The 21,986-nt window shown below is 51.3% G+C and overlaps 2 protein-coding genes across 3 annotated transcripts in view; one reads left to right on the top strand and one right to left on the bottom strand.

Moving 5' to 3' along the window:
• CHST13 (carbohydrate (chondroitin 4) sulfotransferase 13) overlaps nt 1-891 on the top strand; it is a gene marked incomplete at its 5' end in the record, with an annotated part of 18,924 nt that extends 18,033 nt beyond the window's left edge. The window contains one exon of the mRNA XM_011950852.1: nt 1-891. Coding sequence (XP_011806242.1) covers nt 1-177 — 177 coding nt within the window.
• A 6,643-nt stretch (nt 892-7,534) lies between these two features.
• LOC105517968 (chromosome unknown open reading frame, human C3orf22) lies at nt 7,535-16,706 on the bottom strand. Of its 2 annotated transcripts, XM_011950749.1 has the most exons (5): nt 16,380-16,656; nt 14,515-14,516; nt 11,149-11,277; nt 9,847-9,972; nt 7,535-7,933 (listed from the first exon to the last, which is right to left on the bottom strand). In XM_011950749.1, the coding sequence occupies exons 3-5, from the start codon at nt 11,235-11,237 to the stop codon at nt 7,723-7,725; spliced, it is 426 nt and encodes a 141-aa protein (XP_011806139.1). In that variant the 5' UTR covers nt 11,238-11,277; nt 14,515-14,516; nt 16,380-16,656; the 3' UTR covers nt 7,535-7,722. The 2 variants fall into 2 exon arrangements, with proteins under 2 accessions (XP_011806139.1, XP_011806138.1); XM_011950748.1 differs by lacking the exon at nt 14,515-14,516 and having other exon boundaries at nt 16,368-16,706.
• Between the last annotated feature and the right edge of the window lie 5,280 nt (nt 16,707-21,986).

Here is a 21,986-nt window from a genome sequence, read left to right as displayed (position 1 = left end):
CCCGACCTGAGCTTCCCCGGGCCACCGCGGCCCCGGGGGGCCGCCGCCTCCCGCGACCTGGCAGTGCTCCTCTTCCGGGACATCAGCCCCTTCTACCAACGGCGCCTCTTTGACCTCTACAAGATGGACTTCCTGCTCTTCAACTACTCCACCCCTTCCTACCTGCGGCTGCACTAGCGGTCCTGGAGGGCCTGTGGCCACATGGGGCAAGTGCCTTTCCGACAGGACCCCTGGGGAATGCAGGTGCTGCTGGCCCCAGGACCCCTCTTCAAGAGCCACTGCGTGCTCTCACCTGGCCGCCGGCCCAGCGGGCGCAGGGCACACTTGGCTGGGCTTGGTGGCAGCCCATCTCCCGTGGCCCTGTACGCGTGTGCCTGCTTCAGCCTGTGGCTTGAGGCCTGCGTCCGCCACTTGCTCCAGCTGACAGGCACCTCTCCAGGCCCCGTAGATGGGCAAGGACTTGGTAACCAGGGTTTTAGGCTTTTAAAGGCCATTTTAGGGGGTCATCCCTGCCCCTGAACCTGTTCATGGTGCATCAGAACAGAATGCTGACACCCGTGTTGGTGTGGCCCGAGCCTGTGCCCTCCCCACCTGGCCCACCCTGGCAAGGACAGGTGTGGCCAAGGACGAAAGCCCTCCGTTGGCTGGCCTCACGATGGGGCCATCCCGGGAGCCAGCTGGGAGCTGCCTTCCACTGCCATCGGGCCTCCGCTCCTCTCCCATGCGGCTGGCCCTGCCCAGGCACCACCTTCGGTCTCAGTCTGGCAAGACGCTGGGTCTTGAGGCTCCATGCCAACGGAGCCCCTGGTGCAATGCAGTCACAGGTTTTATGGGACTTTGGTGAGCTGGGCAGTCATGGTTTTGAAATAAATGTATTTTGTTACTTTCTGATTTGTTGGAGTTTCTCTGCTTCATTGGTCCGTTTTCTCTGGGAGCCTGCAGCTGTCTGATCTCGAACCACTCCGTCTCCAAGCCTTTGTTTCCCTGTTGCCAAGTGGCATAAGAAGATCAGATGAGAGTGCCCACAGAGCCTGGGTACCTCCCAGTGGTGATAGGAGTGAGGGGCTACATGGGGCGTAAAGTGAAGAGGGTGCACTGTGTGGGGGGGGCTAAATTCTGGCACTGACAACTTGAAGAACATCTACTCTTTCACCCTGACCTGGGCCAAAGACTGAAGCCCATACCAGCTCAGCCGGGCCTTGGGCCTTGTACTGCCTCCGACCTTCGTGCGTGTGTGACTGTGAGTGTGCATGAGTGTGTGCGTATATGCGTGTGAGAGTGTGCATGTGTGCATGAGTGTGTGAGTGTTGTGTGTGAATGTGTGAATGTGGGTGTGTCTTGGGCCATTTGTCTCTGAGCTCCCCCAGGGCTGTGTCCAGAGGCCCTGCCAGCAGGAATGGGGTGGCCAACTCCAGTGGACCTGGGAAGGGGCTGCTGCGGCCACTGGTTTCCCCACGAGGCCTCCCCCAGCCTGGGCCCTTCCCCCACAGGAGGGACACACAAAGCCCAGGGTCTTGCACCATTTCCAGGGCTCCCTGGGTGCTATGGTTTGAATATTTGTCCCCTCCAAAACTCAGGTTGAAATTTAATCCACAATGTGGCAGTCTTGAGAGGTGACCCAACCATTAAGAGGCGACTGGGTCATGAGAGCTCTGCCCTCACAGATCAATTATTCCATAGGTAGATTAATGGATTGATGGTTTAATGGATTGATGGGTTGATGGATTAATAAGTCACCATGGGAGTGGGACCAGAAGCTTTATAAGAAGAGTAAGTGAGACCCGAGGTAGTGTACTCAGCCCCCTCGCCACGTGATGTCCTGCACCACCTCTGGACTCTGCAGAGCCCCCGTCAGCAAGAAGGCCCTCACCAGATGCAGTCCCTAATACTGGGACTTTTCAGCCTCCATTAACTGTAAGAAGTAAATTTCTTTTCTTTATAAATTACCCAGTTTCAGGAGCTCTGTTATAAGTAACAGAAAAGGGACTAAGATACTGGGCCAGAGCCCCACTGTTTAGCGACAGGCTGAGGAGGGAAGGGTGGGGCCTTGGCCACACTGGGGCCACTGTCTTTGTGAGGGGCTCCCTGGCCCTCACATGCTCCCTTAGAGGCCACACACACTGTGTTCTAGGCCACTGTGTGTGCAGTTGTTGCACACCCATTTCGATGACACATGCCTTTGTTCCCAGCTCACTCAGCTCCCACACAGCCCCCGATGGGACCTGTTTGCTGGAACTGACACCAATCTGGATGTCTCACTCCCAGGTATCTCACAATTAGATGTGCCCTACCTCCTGCTGTCATGCCCTCAGCGTCTGGACATGCTGGCATTTGTCACATTCACAGTCCCTTGTGTGGGCAGCTACTCCACTGCTCCCCCACTGATGTCCCCATGTGCAGACAGGACAGGCACCCAGTGTCACGCAGGTGCCATATCCACCATATGCAGCCCTGCACCCTCTGCTGTGTGTGCAGGGCCACAGCCCAGGCCCTCGAGGACTGAGGGAGTTGGGGCAGCTCTGGAGGCTGCCCTTGGGGAACTCCACCTGCTCTGGCCTGCTCTGGCCTGTTTCCTCTCTGGCTGGTGCCAGAACACCCGTGTCCTCACAGATCACAGGATGACCACCCTGTGGGGTCCCAGATGGATCACTAGAGGATCCAAGAAAGACAGGGTCACATGTGCAGAGCTAGACAACACAGGGGGGTGCCCAGGTGGTTCTCCATCTGGCACCTCCTTCAGGCAAGTGATTATCAAAACCATAGTCCAGTGCCCACAAGGGCTGATGGCACAGACCCAAGGTCACGCGGCATTTTAACTTCCTTGACATTGTCTTTTACTTCCCAGGTTTTCAGTCTCTTAAAGTTGGACAGTGCTGGTGGGACACTTCCCAGGATGGGATGCCATTGCTGGTTTGGGTTACAGACTTCTTTAAAATAAGCGTTAAGCGTTCTTTTGCTTTTTTTCTGGCTTTCATTGTCAGGAAAATGTTAACCAAAAATTTTTCTGCAGTTATGGGGTAGGGTTTTTTTTTTTTTTTTTTTTCAGTTTTATTCTGTGTCTTTATCATCTAGGCAGCTTCCTGAGAGGGATGTTTCCGGTGCTTAAAATTTAAAATAAATCCCTGGTTTCTCACAAACAGTGAGATTTCATGCATTATTGTTTTAGAAGCACAGCTGAATGCCTCTGTGGGCTTCAGCAATGAGTGTGACAGAAGCAGGGTGAAGGCAAGGCCCAGGGCTGCTGGGTGCAGCTCCAAATGTGTGTCACCAGCACACTCCAAGGGGTCAGTGGGCCCAGATCTCAGGATGCCGCCTTTCCCCATCATGCTGTGGCTCCTGCATGAGGAAAAAGGTGCAGCTGTCTGGGACAAAGGCTTGATGACAGTTGTTTAACATGTTTTCTGTTATCTAGAGGAAGGGGGCTCAGGGCTGGTGGGACAGATGCTCCATTGGGCCACTTGGAGCCCAAGACCCTTCTCTTTTGTTGCTCCCCAGTCTCTAGGGCCTGGCCCTTTTCCATGAGAGTGAGCAATTCACTTTTCAAGTATCCCAATGTCGAAGGGAAAAGAAGGGCACCCAAGCTTGCTTTAAAGACACAAACTAGGGCCGGGTGTGGTGCCTCATGCCTGTAATCCCAGCACTCTGGGAGGCCGAGGCGGGCGGATCACGAGGTCAGGAGATTGAGACCATCCTGGCTGACACAGTGAAACTCCATCTCTACTAAAGAATACAAAAAAGTTAGCTGGGTGTGGTGGCGGGCGCCTGTAGTCCCAGCTAATCAGGAGGCTGAGGCAGGAGAATGGCGTGAACCCGGGAGGCGGAGCTTGCAGTGAGCCGAGATCGTGCCACTGCACTCCAGCCTGGGTGACAGAGCGAGACTCCGTCTCAAAAAAAAAAAAAAAAAAAGACACAAACTGGAGGTCCATTCCATTTCCAGTGCAATGCCATTGGCCTGAACCTACCTTACTGCCATTCTCAGCAGCAAGAGAGTCTGCGAACTGACAGCCAGTTCTAGGTCGGGTGTGTCAATGGGCTCCCTGGCATCTGCAACCCTCCCACAGGCTCCCTCTGACCCCCAGGCCTCTTGGCCTGAGCACAGGAAGGTTGGGTGTGCAGGAGTTAGTGCCCCCTGGGAGCAGTCCTCACCCACATCTGATGGAAGTAGGGGGATAAATGCTTCAGTTTTTATCCCTGCATGAAGGACACTGAGACACAATCTGCATGGTGCCCAAGATTTCCCCACAGGGACTGGGCAGCAAATGCCCTCAGTGGCTGCTGTGGACTGAATTATGTTCTCCCCAGAGTCTTATGTGGAAGCCCTTACCCACAATGTGATGCTATTTGGCAATGGAGCCTTTGGGAGGTGATCAGATTGAGATGAGGTCATGAGGGTGGGGTCTTCATGGTGGGATTACTAATTCCACCTCACAAGAAGAGCCACTGGAGAGTCCTCTCTCTCCCCCTCCCTGCCTCTCCGTCTCACATAGGGAGAAGGCAGCCATCTACAAGTCTGGAAGAGAGCCCCTATCAGGGAACCAAGGCAGCCAGTACTTTCACCTTGGACGTCCAGCCTTCCTTGGAACTGGGAGAAAATAAACATTGTTTAACTACCCCCAGCCTATGGTGTTTGCTACGGTGGTCCCAGCAGACTAAGCTGTGGTTGCCAGCTCAAGAGCACATTCCTTGTCCGGTTCGGTCCCTTCCCTGTCTCTTCCCTACTTCTCTGTGAGCTAACTGGGATTGTCCCTCACATAAACTACTCACACTCCATCCTTGCTTCCAGAGCTGGTTCTGCAGGACTCAGGCAAAGAGGGAATCAACCATAATTCCACGACAACATGCTGATTTGTTCCACTGGTCTTAAATGCTAGGTTAGTTTGGATCCTTTTCTGTGGCAATGCTGACATGTTGTTGCATACCCTCCTCCTGCATGGGTGTGAGTGTGGCTGCAGGATAAACTCCCAAGAGAGGGTACACACCCGCCAATGCACCTCCACCGTGCCTTTTCCTTTCCACCTGTGGATCTGTGTTTGACTGTAACTGCTCACAGCCTAAGCGCACATGGGGACCCAGATGGCCTCACTGAGATGCAGGGCACAGGGCGTGTGTTGCTATCTGGGCCACTGCATGAGCATTTCTAAAGTTTATGGAGTAGCTGTGCTTAGAGAGTATTGCTGCACCATCACTCTCCTGTTAAACATTTCAGCTGTCGCCCGCTCCTCGGCAAGGGCTTCCATGTGGTGCAACTTCCTGGGGGCTCATTTTCTTCTTTGTAGGAATAACATGCATATAAACCTAAACGTGGTGCACAAGGCAGGGGCTGCAAACACATCCTGGGCTGCCCTCAGATTCTTCCTTTAAACGCCCAGGAAAGGAGGCATGAATTAAAGACCATGTATGTTTTTATAATTGACTCTGGATTCAGGTAATGAGTTACCAAATTTTTCTACAAACCACCACCAGCTTTGCTATCTCGAGTGGAAGAGCAGGCAGCCAGCACCTCCGTCTGCTCCAGCCCCAAAAGCTCTGGGCCCTGCGTGTAGTGTAGATGTGGATCAGAGGGAATGGAGAGGCTGGGAACTATCTGGAAAATGGTCTGGCATGAGCTGGTAAAGGAGGCGTTCAGGAGCCCTCCGACCAACCAACCAGCAAATCCTATCCTGGGTGGGGGAGGGAAGAGAGTACACCCCAGGGGACGGGGACAGGAATACCTACAGCAGCAGCACCCACAGTAGCACAAAGTAGAAACAACCCAGACATCTACCCAAAAGAGAATGGACACACCATGGAATGAGAAACAGTGGAAAATGAAGGAACTACAGCGGTAGCATCATCATCACATGACTCTTAGCAACTTGCTGTGGAGGGGAAAAAGTTGCACGGAGTTTGATACCATCTTACATAATTGAAAAAAGCAAACAATGTGTTATTTCAAGGAGTGCAGTGGCGTGATCTCAGCTCAGTGCAAACTCCACCTCTTGGGTTCAAACTATTCTCTTGCCTCAGCCTCCGGAGTAGCTGAGATCACAGGGGTGCGCCACCACGCCCAGCTAATTTTTGTATTTTTAGTAGAGACAGGGTTTCACCATGTTGCCCAGGCTGGTCTCGAACTCCTGGGCTCAAGTGATCCACCTGCCCTCAGCCTCCCAAAGTGTTGGGATTATAATAGGCATGAGCCACCACATCTGGCCAAGATATAATGTTTTTAAAGCAGGGAGAAAGATGTGGTGACCTGATGGGCAGGGGAGGAGGAACTCAGGAGGGGGGGAAGTGGGGGAAGGAGCACCCAGCAGGGGTAAGGGTGAGTCTCTTTCCCTGGTTATGCTGCATGGTAGACATGCGTTGCTGTATTTTGCTGGTATCAAACAGCGCATACATCACACCTCAAGAGACAACCTCCTCAAGGCTTATACAGTCCAAATGAAGATCAACCTGGCTCCCATCCCCACAGGAGGGGACCCTAGGGGTCTCTGCTTCCTGCAGGTCTGCAGGTGCTGCTGGAAGCTGTACTCCACCCCCAGGCAAACGCTGTGAGTCCCTTGCATGAACCTGAGGCCCCACCTGGAGAGGGAGCCTGGAGTCTTGGCTGGGGCGGCAAGGTGTGGCCTGGTTGCCCTTCCCCGAACACCACAGATGTGACTCCAGGGTCTGCTTCTTGCAGGTTGGGAACCCATTCCTGTCCTGCCCCCCGGGCCTGGGAAGCCAACCCCCTTCAATCTTTTCATCATAAGGGTCCTCACTCCACCTCCTTTTGAGACAATAAAGCCACTTGCCCGCCCCACTCCCTCTCCAGGGAGAGGGCTGCAATTAGTGTCCTGATTTTATTTACCCTCCCAAGGACTCCAAGGTGACTTTCTAGCTCCTCTCTGTAGAACACAGCGGGGGGACCCTTAAATCTTCAGCAGGCACCCCGCTTCCCAGTGCTGCTATCTTGCTTTCCAAAGCCATCACCAGCCTCCAGTAGCCACACCACATGCCTTACATTACTGATGTTGTAATACAGGAATACGGCATTAGGCTCATATATGACAACCCATAAAATGGTGTGCCTCATTCTTGGTGCTATCCCCAGGGTCCCCGTTCTCCTCCTCAAAGGTAATGATTGCTGCCTGCTCCTCATCCACAACACACACACACACACCGTTTTTAGTACACACAAGATGGCAGCATATCAGACACACTCTTCTGCTGTGCTTTTTAACAAAAATTGTAATAGACCTGTAGATCATTCAGGTCAGTCTATAAAGAGCTGCCTCTACATTTGAATGGCTGCCTAAGATTTCTGGGAGTAGCTGTATAATTTAGCAGCTTCCTGTCAGTGTTTAGGAAACGGTTTAGCTGCTTTCCAATCCTTCGCTGTTTCCAGCAGTACCGGAGTTAACAGCATTTACTTACCTGTGTGAGTGTACATTTGGGATAAAGTCCTAGAAGTGACATTCACACTCTTTAATTCTGACACCAGTTCTGCAAGATTAAACATTATTACAACAATTTTAGAGATGAGAAAATGAAGGCTCAGAGAGGCAAAGTGATAATTCCAACTGGAAGTGAGGTGGGAACCCGAAGTTTATTAGCTTGGCGTAGCTTTTTGGGGGGACCGCAAAGTTCTCCTGGTCTATGATGGCCATGAAGGCCGATCGCTTCACTAAAGTCTCTGTGGCCATTGCCCAGAGCCTGCCAAGGAGAAGGTGGCCAATAAGGAGGCCACATAGAGCCCAGGCTCTAGGAGCGGCCCCTGGATGGCCCTGCCGCCTCACTGGTCTGGGGGCAGGTAAGCTCAGGGTGCCGGTCAGACAGCAGGAAGGTGAGTTGTCTGGGGAAGCGGCGACTCAGCAACTTGAGTTCCCAAAGGTTGCACAGTGGAGGTGGCAGTGGTGCTGGTAGTGGTGCCGGGCAGGAGCTGGACGGTGGTGTAAAATCTGGAGCCCCGAGCCTAGAGAAGCCATACAGAGCCACACCTGGCCTTCAGGATCCCTGCTGGCTGCAGCCATTGCAGCCCAGAGAAGTCAGTCAGGGCCCCATCTGGGAGGGCTCCAACCAACATCTGCTCCCAACCAGGCTCGGCCTGGCCCCTCCACAAAGAGCCGCTGCCGCCTGGTGTCCCAGGAAGCCATGGGGACACTGCACAGTCACGCACCCACACAGGCTCCTCCAGCTGCCCGACATCCAAGCCAGAATCTAGGAGCCCCCCAGTGCCTCCTGGGCCCCTGACCCACTAGTGGCTGGGGACATGGTCTCGAGTCCTGCCCATCCACTAAGAGAGTTTTATTTTTAGCGCCTGCTGGAGACATACCTCTCTGCCACGCCAACCTGAGTGTGAGGCCACCCTCTCTCTCCCACTCCTTCCAGCCCATCTCCCAGCAGCTACATGCAGGACCCAGCATGCCACCCGCAGGCTTGACTGTCTCCGCAGCTCCCCCACAGGACAGGTGGGAAAGCTCCGTTGTGCCTGCTCCCCACTATTTTGCTGCCATTTGATCAAGGCTGACACCCACAGCCCCTTCCCTAGCTCTTGTGCTCATGCGCCTGGCTGTAGAGATGTGGAAACTCACCAATGCCCACTCCTCCAGCCTTGGCATGGGACCGACTCCCTACTGTGACTGGGCTCTGGGAGCCGCTCAGTCCCTAGTCAATTATCTCTCCCCCATCTCTGCTCTGCACACTGCCCCCTTCAGCTCCCTGACATGTTCCCAACAGCAGGGGTTCGGTCCCAGGCCCCTGCTCTGACCTCACAGCTGCCCCTGACTCTAAGCCACTCCATTTTGCATGGGTAGAATCTGAGACCAGGAACATCTGAGCTCTCAGAGCCCAGCCCTGGCCGCTAAGCCCCATCGCTTCAGCTTGGAGATGTGGGACAAAAGCCTAGGGATCTGATGCGCCTATAGCCAAACTACGGAGAGTGATGCCTGGCAAAGGCCAGGGCTGTTTGCTCTGTTTGTGTGCTGAGTGTGCGTGTGCGTCTGTTCTTCGTGTGCGTGTGTGTGTGTGTGTGTGTGTGTGTGTGGTGCTACTGTCTCTCCAGGTGTCCGTTCAGGGGAGCTCATGTGCGTCCTTATGGCTGGCCAGAGTTGACATGCAGTATAGTAAACAATGGGCACAGAAAAGTCAACACAGACCCTGCCTTGCCCCTGACATTAACTGGAGTGGGCTGGGGGCCGGGGCATTCAGGAGGCTAGGGATCCTGCACCGCTAGAGGAGGAAGCCCTTCAGTGCCACACAGCTGTTCCCCGTGCCGGACATGACTGAGGAGCCACTAGGTCAGAAGCTCTGTTTCTTTCTCACATCTGTTTAGGAGGGAGCAGGTGTGCCTGAGGGTCTGCTTTTCCGTGACTGGATCTTTCCAAAGGTGTCCAGGGTTTCCTTGAGTGCCCCATGCATGGGGTGATGAGGGGGCATGAGAGTTTGTGCTGTGGTCAGCTGAGGGCCTCCCAGTGCAGAGGTCCCAGCCAGGGCCTCTACCCTTGGAATACAGCATTAGCCGGCCCAGTGCAGCTGCGCTGAGCGCAGATGCTCCTGGCTCCTTCCCTTGCTGCTCTCCCATGTGGAGGACTTGGCTAAGCTCCTGCTGCACCGAGGCCAGTTTCTCCACCACTCGTGCAACTAGGCCTGCCCCCGCTGGCCTGGGCCCTGCCCACGGAAGGTTCTGTGTGCCCTTGTCTGGATGCTGCCTGGTTGTGGGAACAGTCACCAGGCTTTGGCGTCCCCCTTCTCTGCCTCAGTTTCCTCAGCTTTAAAGTGGCACATGCTGGGAGGATGATGTGAATTTCTGCATGCAAAACCGAGGACAGAAGGCCAGGCAGCATGCACACAGCCAGTGGGGACAGTGGCATCAGGGAAGGCACTTACCCTCGGACTGGGATGGACCTCGTTGGCACCAACCTCTTCTGCAGAGGCAGCTCCACTGTGTTCAAGTTGTTTGCGACCTCCCAGGGCTGCAGGGGCTCAGGGTCAGGCTCTCTCAGCCCAGAGAACCTGCAACAGCACTTGGAGTGTCAACATGTCCACCAGCCACCAGCCTCCTGAAGTAGCTCTCACTCATCTGGAACTTTCCATCTGCCAGGCACTGTTCTAAATGCTTCACAAATATTAGCCCATATGTCATCTCACAAGCGTGCTGTGAGGCAATTGTTACTCACACTTTACAGACAAGGAAACTGAGGCACAGAGGTTCCACAGCCAGGAGGTGGGAGCTAAGCTGCAGCCGCCTCCAGAGCCTTGTCATGACCACAGCAGCCAAACGGTCCAGAGCACCTAAGCCCCCGGGTGCTGGCCTCCCCTGTTTTCAACCTGAGGCCACCCTGTGCGGTGTGTACCTGCCACCTGGGCCTCATGTGACAGTGTCTGCGGTGGGGGACAGAATGGGGTGCGAGGCTATGGCTAGAGTCTCCTGGGGCAAGGACAAGGACAGGTGCTCAGCTGGCCGGGCACAGGGGCACAGCATGGAGCTTATTATCCCCACCTCCCTTGAGCGTCGCTGCCCAGGTGGTACCCCATGGTCCCTGTGGGCAGCCCTGCCAAGCATCCAGGGCCACCGCTGGGCACACAACCCGTTTCTAGGGTGGGGGCTGAGCATGGAGTGGGAAGCTTGAGGATGCAGGGTGCCAAGCTGAGCCCCAGTGCCAGGTGCTGCCTGCTGTCCTGCAGGTGGGAGGCCAGCTGCCCTGCGCCCTGGGCATTGCTGGCGAGGTTTCCCTTGTGTTGGTTTTGCCTGTTGGGCCTGTGGCTCTGTCCTTATGTGGAGTGCTCCATGGAGACTTGGCCCAGGCCCCCTCGGGCAGCCTGTTATCCTGGCTAGTTGCGAGTCCCAGGAGCTCACAAACAATGGGTGCCCAGCACACCAATTCCAACACAGCTCAGGAGGGGCAGTCGTCTGTGGCCATGCTCCTAGGGTGACTTGGGGAAGTAGCTGGCCTGGGCTCTGGGATGACCCAAGGAGGCCTGAGCCCACCCAGAGACCCCTCGGCTTAGGCTGTGATGGGGATAATGAAGGCAGACCCCAGACTGTCAGCTGGGCAAGGGCTGCTGAGGGGCTCCCTATGGATAAACCCCCTCCCAGCTGCAGCCCCACAGAATGCATTTGGGTTCCCAGGATGCTGGGGTGACCTGGGGGAGGCAAGGCTTGGCTCCAGAGGTGTGAGTGTCCTGCACCTGTATGGAAACTTCTTGGCAAAATTCTCCTGGGCCTGGATCCTCCACTTCTTACTCAGGTGAGACTTCTTGCGGGCACTGGAGTCCATCACTGAGCGGGTTAAGCTGTAGCACACCTCTCGTCCATGGCTGGAAGACAGGAGGAGACGTCAGAACAGGCAGGAGTGGTGGGGGGCAGAAGGCAGAGTGACAGAGCAGCCCAGCAGGGCTGGGGATGCCTGCGGACCGCCAAATGACCTGCATCACTGCCCTGTGCATGCACTGCTCTGTGCAATTTTTTCCTGTGTGTAGCTGATGATGGTGGTGTAGTGACCACCATAATCAAGGTCCTCACCAGATGCTCTCCCCAAGGCTCTCTCATGCTTACCCCTCCACAGCTACACCTGTCCACAGCCAAGTTCCCCAACCCTGGCAGCCACTCATCTGTCCTCATCATGGGGCAGCCATGTGATTTCAGGAGCGCTATGCAGAGGAACTGCACACGAGGTGTCTTTCTGAGACTGGCTCCTTCTCATCCTGCTTTCCTCCAGATCTGCCCAAACTTCACCCACAGTCTGTCCCTCCTGCTGCTGAGCACGGCTGCAGGGCACAGTTGTGCAGCTCCTCAGGCCTCCAGCTTGGGGCACTTACAAAGCCACTATTAACATTCAGATGCAAGTTTCTGCATGAAAATAAGTCTTCATTTCTCTGAGATACATTGCTGTGTCATATGGTAAGTCCATTTCTAGTTTTTTGTTTGTTTGTTTTGAGACAAGGTCTTGATCTGCCGCCCAGGCTGGAGTGCAGTGGTGTGATCATGGCTCACTGCTGCCTCAAGCTCCTGGGATCAAGCGATCCTCCCACCTCAGCCTCCCGAGTAGCTGGAAGCACAGACGTGTGCTACTATGCCCCACTAATTATTTATTTTTGTAGAAATGGGGTCTCACTATATTTCCCCGCCTGTACATACATTTTGTTTGTTTGTTTTTGTTTAGTTTTTGAGACAAAGTCTCGCTCTTGTCCCCAGGCTGGAGTACAATGGTGCGATCTTGGCTTACTGCAACCTCTGCCTCCCAGGTTCAAACGATTCTCCTGCCTCAGCCTCCCGAGTAGCTGGGATTACAGGCGCCTGCCACCATGCCTGGCTAATTTTTGTATTTTTAGTAGAGACGGGGTTTCACCATGTTGGGCAGGCTGGTCTCGAACTCCTGACCTCAGGTGATCTGCCCGTCTTGGTCTCCCAAAGTGGTGGGATTATAGGCGTGAGCCACTGTGCCAGGTCCTGCTGTACATACATTTTAAAGCACCACAGGTGAGCAGAGTTAGGTGAGCATTGAGACTAGTAGAGGGTAAGGTCTGACCCCTGGTGTCCTTTGTGGCAGCATGTCACCTGCTCCTTCTCACTGGTGTGTCGTCATGGTAGCTACCTCAGCCAGCATGCCACCACAGGGACCCTGAAGCATGCTGTGACAACGCCGACTTCCTGCTAGTTTCCCTGGGCACCACATTTGGTCCCCTGAGCGGGCGAGTAAAGCCCTGGTCAGGGAGGGGGGCCAATTCCTGGTCTGGGGGTCTGGGTCCTTGTGGCCTAGCCAGGTAGTGGCCTTTCTCTGGGACCAGCACTGTCCAGTAGAACTTTCTGAGATGATGGAAATGCCCTAGGTCCATGCTGTCTGAGATGGCCGCTGCTGGCTACATGAGGTCATTGGCTGAGCATGACTGAGGGACTGAAGAGTTTTCAGTTGTATTAATTCTAATAACTGTGAACAGCTAGCTGCACGTGGCTAGTGCCTGCTGCATTGGACAGCACACCTCTGGCCACTCGGAGGAAGTCTACTGCTTCCCCAGGTGTGGTTCTAGCGACAAGCTTAGAGGTTGTGCTTCACCAGAACCCTAGGCCTGAGTGTTTGGTTCCTGTCCTCTCTCAGGAGGGCCAGCCAGCCCTTTGGTCAAGGTGACCCCTGATGCATAGTTCCCTGGCTGCTGGGGGTTCTCAATCAGCCTTGCTGTGCTGAAGCCCCACGTGTATGACACTGAGGAGGCATCACCCCTACCAGAGCAGCCTGCCCATGAAGAGGAGAGATGGGCAGCCTTTGGGGGCCATCGCCGTGTGGGGCCAGGATGGTGCAGTTGCAGGATGGGGCAGGATGGTGCAGGAGACCTGACATGGTGCAGGCTACACCCTGCTCCAGCATGGTGGGTACTCTACAGCCGGGGTCTCCAACCCCTGGGCCACGGACCAGTACCAGCAGCCTGTTAGGAACTGGGTCACACAGCAGGAGGTGGGTGGCAGGTGAGTGAGCATTGTCACCTGAGCTCCGCCTCCTGTCAGATCAGTGGCAGCATTAGATTCTCATAGGAGTGCAGGCTCCATTGTGAACTGAGCATGTCGGGGACGTAGGCTGCACACTCCTTATGAGAATCCAGCTCCTCCCTGATGATCTGAGGTGAAACACTTTAATCCTAAACCAGCCACCACCACCCACCATGGTGTCCATGGAAAAATTATCTTCCATGAAACTGTGGTGCCAAAAAGGTTAGGGACCACTGCTCTAGAGCCACCCCTGGCCTCAAAGACTCTCTAACACCCTTGCCAGCCACCCCCTTCCTCCCTGCTCCACAACCCTGCCCCTCCAGGGCTGAGCCGGCTTTGTCTCCGCAGGCTCCCCCAGCCCCACTGCCCTCTGGGAGGTTCCTTGATGGACAGGCCCATTCCGTGTGCCTTACAGGGGCAGGGGTGTGGCCCTGAGGAATGTCTGCCTCCTCCCACGTCTGGTGGGCAGCATTGGGACAGCCCAGCTCACAGGCCTGCCGGTCCCTCCACACCACACCCTGTCCCATCCTGCCTGGTGCTCCACTGAAGGCCCTCAGCCCAGAGGATCATGTGCTGCTTTGGTGGGGATGCCCCAGGAGCAGGGAGCCTGCGTGCCAGTGAGGACCTGGCTTCAGCCAGAGATTTGCAGCAGATGCCGTCAGGGGCCCATGCACAGCCCCTCGGCCCTCACCTCCACACCTGGAGGCCAGGCCTTTGACTCCCTCTGGCTGCAGAGACACACTAGGCCATGCACAGAGAGTGAGAGCCGCCCCTCACCAATGAGGGCAGGGAATTGGATAAATACCCCAACTCCCTTGCTCCTCTGTGGGGGCAGCTCGGAGTTATGCTCTGCACAGTCACTCACAGCAGCCTGTGGGGGTTGGCTGAGCTGCAGCCATGGTGAGGACACACCCCAGAGTGCATCCTCTCCTCCCCTTCCCTCCCCACATCCCACTTTCCTCTCAGCGCCTCCTGGTACAGCTCCCAGGTGCAGCTCCCAAGTGCAGCTCTGCACTTGCACCTGTCCAGGGCCTGCTTGGGGACGGCACATCTACACATCCATGCCCAGCAACCGCTGCAAATGCCCCAGCCTCAGAGGACCCAGGTTGAGCAGGAGGTCGCTAAGCAGGTCTCCCACCTCGCCTCACTGACTGTCGTTCCCACACACACTCACTCTCACAGACACACACACACACTCACTCTCACACACACACTCAGATACACACTCAAAGACTCACACATACACACACTCAGATTCACACACACACAGACTCAAACACGCTCAGACACACACAGACTCACATACACAGACACACACAGACTCATATATACACAGACACACACAGACACCCCCCACACAGATTCACATACACACAGACCCACACACACACAGACACATACAGACACTCTTATGGACTCACACTCAGACCTGCCCTCACACACAGACCCACACACAGGCAGGTGGCCATCTGGGCATGGCTGGCCTCTCCCCCTCACCATTCTGCCTGCAACCAGCTCTGTCCCCATCCTCTGCTACCTGACCTGGGAGTTCCTCGCTTCCTTGGTGCAAGGCAGAGGCTGCCCCCGCCAGCCCATAATGCACCTTGCTTCCTTCCCAATTCAAAGTAGCTGGCATGGCCTACTACCACACCTGGCATGATTCAAAATCTATTGATGTCTGGAGAGGAGCCCCCGGGAAACACGGGTAGCCCTTCCCAAATCTGGGATTGTGGGGCCCCCCAAAAGCCAGTGGGCTTGGGCAGGCCTGCTTCTCAGTGATTCCATAATGTGCCATGCTGCTCATCCATCCCTCTGAGGGTGGTGTACGGGGCCAGCTAGAAGGCTGCCTGCTGGCAAGTGTGGAATGGCTCAAGGCCCTAGACAGGAGGCTACACACTGGACACTGAACCCAGGCCCCCGGGACCATGGCCATGGCATGGAAGACCAGCCTGTCTGTGAGCCAGAACACACCCACCCACCTACCACCTCCGCACCCCGTCTCTGACTCTGGAAGATCAGCCATCCAGAGGGCCTTTGCCCTGGCCCAGAAATACTGCCAGCCCTGCTCATGACCTGTCCCCTGCCTGCACCAAGAAGTCCCTGGGCCCTGAAGGGTGGGCTTCCCCACTGACTTGTCCACTAGCCTAGTACAGGGTGCAGCTTTCTACCCCAGTGCTGGCTAAAGGGGGTCTTGGTGGCCCCCGCCCTGGCTGTCCTGAGGACTCTGGGATGCCTTCGCTGGGCCTAAGCCCACAGTCCTGCAGCCACAGCCTTGGCCAGGCCCCAGCTCAGCCCCTTCCTTTTAGGTGCACTTGGGCGAGTCGCCTCCAGCCTAGGCTCAACCCTAAGGAGTGCGGGGCACGGGGAAGCCCGGGCCAGGACAGGCAGCAGGGCCACAGTGGGAGGCTGTAAAATGGTGCCTGTGGCCTCTGCTAAGTGTCTGCTACATTCTATGCATAACCTCACTTCATTTATTTTTCTGCCTGATGGAGAACATATTATGCTAACCTCCATAATTCAGGTGAGGAAACTGAGGCTCTGGAAAGTTAACCGATTTGCCTGCATTCACACAGTGAGTGGGGGAAGAGGTTCAGGATGGGTGGCCTGTGCTCCTCCTGCTGGGCCACACAGCCTTAGACAGTCCTGGACCAGGGAAGCAGCATTACCACAGGAACTGAGGGATTAAGGGATGCAGGAGCGCCCCTCAGGCCCATCCCATACCCTCCCACCTGACCCCTAGGTCATGGGGATGACCCTGTAAGCTGACTGCTGAATCTGCCCCCATGGGCAGGGCTGCTGCAGAGTCCAGGGCTGCCTTCTGCCATCATGACCCCATCTCAGGCTCTTCACCACCCTGTTGTTGCTTCCCAAGTCCCTAACTGACTTGGGACTGTCCTTTCCAGCCACGCAGGCTGCCAGCGCTCACCAGGCAGCTGACTTGAATCCTGGCAGTGATGATGATGAGGTGTGATCAGAGTGTCCTGGAACTGCTTCTGCCCAGCAAGATGCTGGTGTGAGAGCCGCTGTGGCCCCCGAGGCTGGCAGGGCCCTGGCTAGAGCCCTCTCTGGGGATACCCAGTCCCAGGTTATGCCCGGAGCTTCCAGCCAGAAAGGACAAGCAGCAGGACCCCGTGGGCTGGCTTATGTGACGCCAGGTGGACTGAAGCTGGCCATGGTCCCAGCTGCCACACTACCACAGGAACAGCAGCCCCAGGACCCCCGGACAGGCAGTGCCTACAAGCCCATTGCGAGGTCATAAGTCCTTGAGGTCACAATTGGTGACATCACAGCTGCTGACCCATGAGGCTCAGACTCTAGCCTGAAGCCCCTCTGGCTCAGGGAGTGGCTGCAAAGTCAGCAGCACATGGGTCAGGCCTGGTCAGCCTCTCAGTTCCATGCACCCAGACAGAAGCATCCACATCTGCACTCTTCATAGCAGAGACCTCTCTCCGTTCAGGTTCTGCAAACAGAAGAGATACCCAGAAATAGGTAAAGACTCACTGAGGCTGCAGAAAAGCTGTTTCTGTGGAGGAGTGGACACCAGCTTGCAGGGGGTTGAGGAAGGAGAAGGCAGTGAAGGAGCTGAACTGGAAGTGGTTCACCTGTGCCACTGTCCACTGTACCCTACGACTTTTCACTTATGAGTGCTGTTCACCTGTGCCACTGTCTGCTATACCCTACGGCTTTTCACTTATGAGTGCTGTTCACCTGTGCCACTGTCTGCTATACCCTACGGCTTTTTACTTATGAGTGCTGTTCACCTGTACCACTGTCTGCTATACCCTACGGCTTTTTACTTATTAGTGCTAACAGGACTTTTATGGATTATTTAGGGTTTTCTATATGTTATCTGTGAGCAGAGGCAATTTCACTTCTTCCTTTCCAATTCGAGTGCTTTATATTTCCTTTTCTTGCTTAATGGCTCTGGCCTGAACTTTCAGTACTGTGTTAAATAGAACTGGGGAAGGTGGGCATCCTTGTCTCCTTCTTGATCTTAGAGAAAAAGTTTCCAGTTTTTCACTATGCAGTACGGTGTTGGCTGTGGGATTTTTGTATATATTGCCTTTATCGTGTTAAGGAGTTGAGTGTTTTCATCACGAAAGAGTGTTCAATTTTGTCAAGCGTGTTTTCCACATCAATTGAAATGATCATGTTTTTTCCTCCTTATTCTAAAAATGTAGTGTAGTACATTTATATTTCCATTGTGAAAAAATAATCCTTACATTCTAGGGATAAATCTTACTTGGTAACAGTGTGTAACACTTCTAATATGCTGATGAATTTCATTTACTAATATTTCACTGAGGATTTTTGCATGTCTATTCATAAGGGATATTGGCCCCTAGTTTTCTTTTCTGGTAGTGTCTTTGTCTGGCTTTGGTATTAGGGCAATGCTGGCCTCACAGAATGAGTTAGGAAATGGTCCCACCTCTTTAACTTTTAGAAAAACTTTGAAAAACATTTATGTATGTTTTTTAGTAAGTGTTTGTTAGAATTCACGAGTGATATCATGTGGCACAGGGCTTTTCTTCACTACTGATTCAATCTCTTTACTAGTTATGAGTCTATTCATATTTTCTATTTCTCCATGATTCAGTTTTGTTTTTTTTTTTGTTTGTTTGTTTCTAAAAATTTGTCCATTTCATCTAGGTTATCCAATTTGTTGGCATAACATTTTTTGGAGTATTCTCTCATAATCCTTTTTATTTCTGTATGGTCAGTAGTAATATCTCTTTCCTTTCTTATTTTACTAATTTGAGTCTTTTTCTTTCCTTAGTCAATCTAGCTAAAGTTTTGTTAATTTTGATCACTTCAAAAATCACCTTTTGGTTTTGTTGATTTTCTCCATTGTTTTTCCATTCTCTACTTGATTTATCTTTACTCTAACCTTTATTATTTCCTTACTTCTGCTAGCTTTAGATTTAGTCTGCTCTTTGTTTTCTAATTCCTTAAATTGTGTAGTTAGATCATTAATTTGGGATCCTTCTTATTTTTAAGATGTACATTAATAGCTATAAGTTTCCCTCTTAGCACTGCTTTCCCTTCATACCATAACATTTGGTATGTTGAGTTTTTCTTTTAATTCATATCAAAGAATTTTCTTTTTTTCTTTCTCTTTCTTTCTTTTCTTTTCTTTTTTTTTGTGAGACAGTCTCACTCTCTCGCACAGGATGGAGTGCAGTAGCGCAATCTCGGCTCACTGCAACCTCTGTCTCTTGAGTTCAAGTGATTCTCATGCCTCAGCCTCCCGAGTAGCTGGAAATATAGGCAGGTGCCACCATGCCTGGCTAATTTTTGCATTTTTGGTAAAGACTTGGTTTCACCATGCTGGCCAAGCTGGTCTCAAACTCCTGGCATCAAGTGATCAACCCATCTCAGACTCCCAAAGTGCTGGGATTACACGAGTGAGCCACCGTGCCTGGCTTAATTCATATCAAGGCATTTTCTAAATTCCCTTGTGGATTTATTCTTTGACCTACTGGCTGCATAAAGTGTGTTGTTTAATAGGCAAATACTGTAAATTTTCCAGTTTTCCTTCTGTCATGGATTTCTAGTGATTCCATTGTGATAAAAAATATACTTTGTATGATTTGAATCTTCTTAGGCTTATTAAGATTTATTTTATGGCCTAATATGTCCTGGAGAACATCCCATGTACATTTAAGAAGAATGCATATTTTGCTATTGTTGGGTTTAGTTGTAATATCTATAATATAATCTGTTAGGTCTAATTGGTTTAGAGTGTTGTTCAAGTGCTCTATTTCTTTTTCTTTTCTTTCTTTCTTTCTTTTCTTTTTTTTTTTTGAGACAGAGTCTCACTCTGTCACCCAAGTTGGAGTGCAGTGCTGTGATCTCAGCTCACTGCAACCTCCATCTCCCAAGTTCAAGCAATTCTCCTGCCTCAGCTTCCAAGTAGCTGGGACTACAGTCATCCACCACCATGCCCAGCTAATTTTTGTATTTTTAGTAGAGACAGAGTTTCACTATGTTGGCCAAGCTGGTCTTGAACTTCTGACCTCAGGTGATCCGCCCACCTCAGCCTCCCAAAGTGCTGGGATTACAGGCATGAGCCACCGCACCCAGCCTCTATTTCTTTATTGATCTTCTTCTGTCTGGTTCTATTGATTATTGAAATTTGGGTATTAAAATCTCCATCTATTATTGCAGAACTATTTCTTCCTTCAATTTTATCAATTTTTGCTTCATATTTTTGGGGGTTCCATTGATAGGTGCATACATGTTTATGATAGCTATATATTTTTGATGGATCAACCCTTTTATCAATGTATAATGTTCTTTGTCTCTTGTAACCTTTTTGGCTTAAAGTCTATTTTGTCCCACAGTAACATATCAATCCAAGCTCTCTTTTGATTACTGCTTTAATGGAATATCTTCTTCCACCCTTTTACTTGCAATCTATATGAGTTTTGAATCTAAAGTGATTCTTTATAGATAGCACATATATGGGCCTTTTACACATTCTGCTAATCATTGCCTACTAATTGGATAATTTAATCCACTTTCATTTAAAGTAATTACTGAGAAGGAAGAACTTACTTCTGCCATTTAGTATTTCTTTTCTTTATGTCTTATGTGTTTTTTGCTCCTCAATTTCACAATTACTGCCTAATTTTTATAGTTAGTTGATTTTTGTAGTGTACTACTTTGAGTATTTTCTTCAGTCTTTTTCAGTATATTTTTTAGTTCCTATCTTAGTGGTTTAGCTTGGAGGTTACAATCAACACTTTACACTTATAACCACCTAGTATGAACAGCAACTTAGTTAAAATTGTATATAAACACTCTACTCCTATACCTCTTCATTCCTCCACTTTATATTGTGATTGTCATAAATTACATGTTTATACATTGTGTGCTTATTAACATAGATTTGAAGTTTCTGTCTAGCATATTTTCATTTCTGCTAAAACCCTCCCTTTTCCCTTTAGCATTTCTAATAGAGAAAGTCTACTGATAACAAACTCCCTTTTTTGCTTTTGTTATTTGGAAATGTCTGAAGTTTTCCTTCATTCTTAAAGTATCATTTTGCTAGATATAGAAATCTTGGTTGACAGCTTATTTTTCTTTCAGGACTTTAAACATGGCATCCCTTTCCTGTGTAGCCTTCACAGTTTCTGATGAAAAATCAGCTGTTAATCTTATCGAGAATCCCTTGTACATGATGAGTAGCTCCTCTCTTGCGGCTTTCAAGATTCTCCATTTATCTTTGAGTATTGACAACTTGACTATAATGTGTGTTGGCATGAACTGAGCTTTTTGAATGTGTATTATTATGTCTTTCATCAGATTTTGGAAATTTTCAGCCATTGTTTCTTCAAATATTCTTTTATGTCTTTTTCTTTCTCTCTCTTCTCCTTCTGGGACTCCAATGCAGTGTATGTTATACTTGATGGTGTTCCACAGGTATCTCAGCCTCTATTCATATTTTTCATGTTTTTCTCTTTATATTATCCAAACAATAATTTTTATTGCCTTATCTTCAAGTTATGGGTTGAATTGTGTCTCTCTACAACTTATATGTTGAAATTCTAAACCCCAGCACCTCACCATATCACTTTTTTTGGATATAAGATCATTGCAAATTAGTTAAGATGAGGTCATACTGGAGTAGGATGGTCCCCTAATATGACTAGTGTCCTTATAAGAAGGGAAAATTTTGGATGTAGACACACACTTAGGGAGAAGGCTGTTTAAAGATAAAGACAGAAAACTGCCAGCCAAAGAATGCCAAATAATGCTAGCAAAACACCAGAAGCTAAGAGAGAAGGATGGAACAGGTTCTGTCTCACAGCTTTCAGATGGAATCAGCCCTGCCATTTTGGACATACAATCTCCAGAACTGTGAACCAATAAATTTCTGCTGTTTAAACTACTGAATGTGTTTGTGGCACTTTGTTATGGCAGTCCTAGCAAACTAATTCTATGCTTTGTTTTTGGTTTTGTCTTACTGAGAACTGTACATTCTGAGTACTGTAATGTGGGAACTCTAGAAACTACATATTCCCACTCCTCAGGAACTATTTTTGTTTGGTGAGGGGTGGAGCCACCCATTTGTGACTACTTGAAGCTTTTGCAAAGTGTGTATTCATTGTGGAGTGTGGTTGCTGGAATTTCTGTTCTCTGTGGTCAGACTTGACAAAGATTTCCTTAAATGTCTGGCTCCCAAAAAAGGCAAAATAAAAATAAAATAGCTCTTCTTAAAAATTACTATTTCTCTAATTATCCTTGTGGCAGAGAAGCTGCTTCAGATTGTGGGAGTTGAAAGAATGACCAGCCTCTAAGCCATCCCCTCAGCAATCAAATGCAGCCATTGGCAGTCAAACACACATCCTGGTTTGTGAAGGACAAGGTCCTTATTGCCCTCTATGGTACCAGCAGGTCCCACCATGAACATAAGCTGTCATCCCACTGCTGCCTGCCACACTGCTAGGAATGGAGGATATTAGGCACTATTAGAAACATGGAAATTCATCAGCTTCTTCATCAGGTTCTTCCATAGAGGATGCAAGTGTTGGACTAGACT

This window comes from Colobus angolensis, unplaced genomic scaffold (assembly GCF_000951035.1).
Source record: "Colobus angolensis palliatus isolate OR3802 unplaced genomic scaffold, Cang.pa_1.0 Scaffold31, whole genome shotgun sequence".
NCBI classification, from domain to species: domain Eukaryota; kingdom Metazoa; phylum Chordata; class Mammalia; order Primates; family Cercopithecidae; genus Colobus; species Colobus angolensis.
The sequence above is the reverse complement of the archived record's forward strand: the minus strand, read 5'-3'. Positions and strand labels throughout refer to the sequence as shown.

What these genes read in the sequence shown, in the direction of transcription:
- LOC105517968 (XM_011950748.1), bottom strand. Translation starts at nt 11,237, where the DNA reads ATGGACTCCAGTGCCCGCAAGAAGTCTCACCTGAGTAAGAAGTGGAGG. An exon ending in GCCAAGAAGTTTCCATACAG is followed by an intron (nt 9,973 to 11,148) that starts GTGCAGGACACT and finishes GTGCTGTTGCAG; the next exon opens with GTTCTCTGGGCTGAGAGAGC. An exon ending in AGGTCCATCCCAGTCCGAGG is followed by an intron (nt 7,934 to 9,846) that starts GTAAGTGCCTTC and finishes TGGCTTCTCTAG; the next exon opens with GCTCGGGGCTCCAGATTTTA.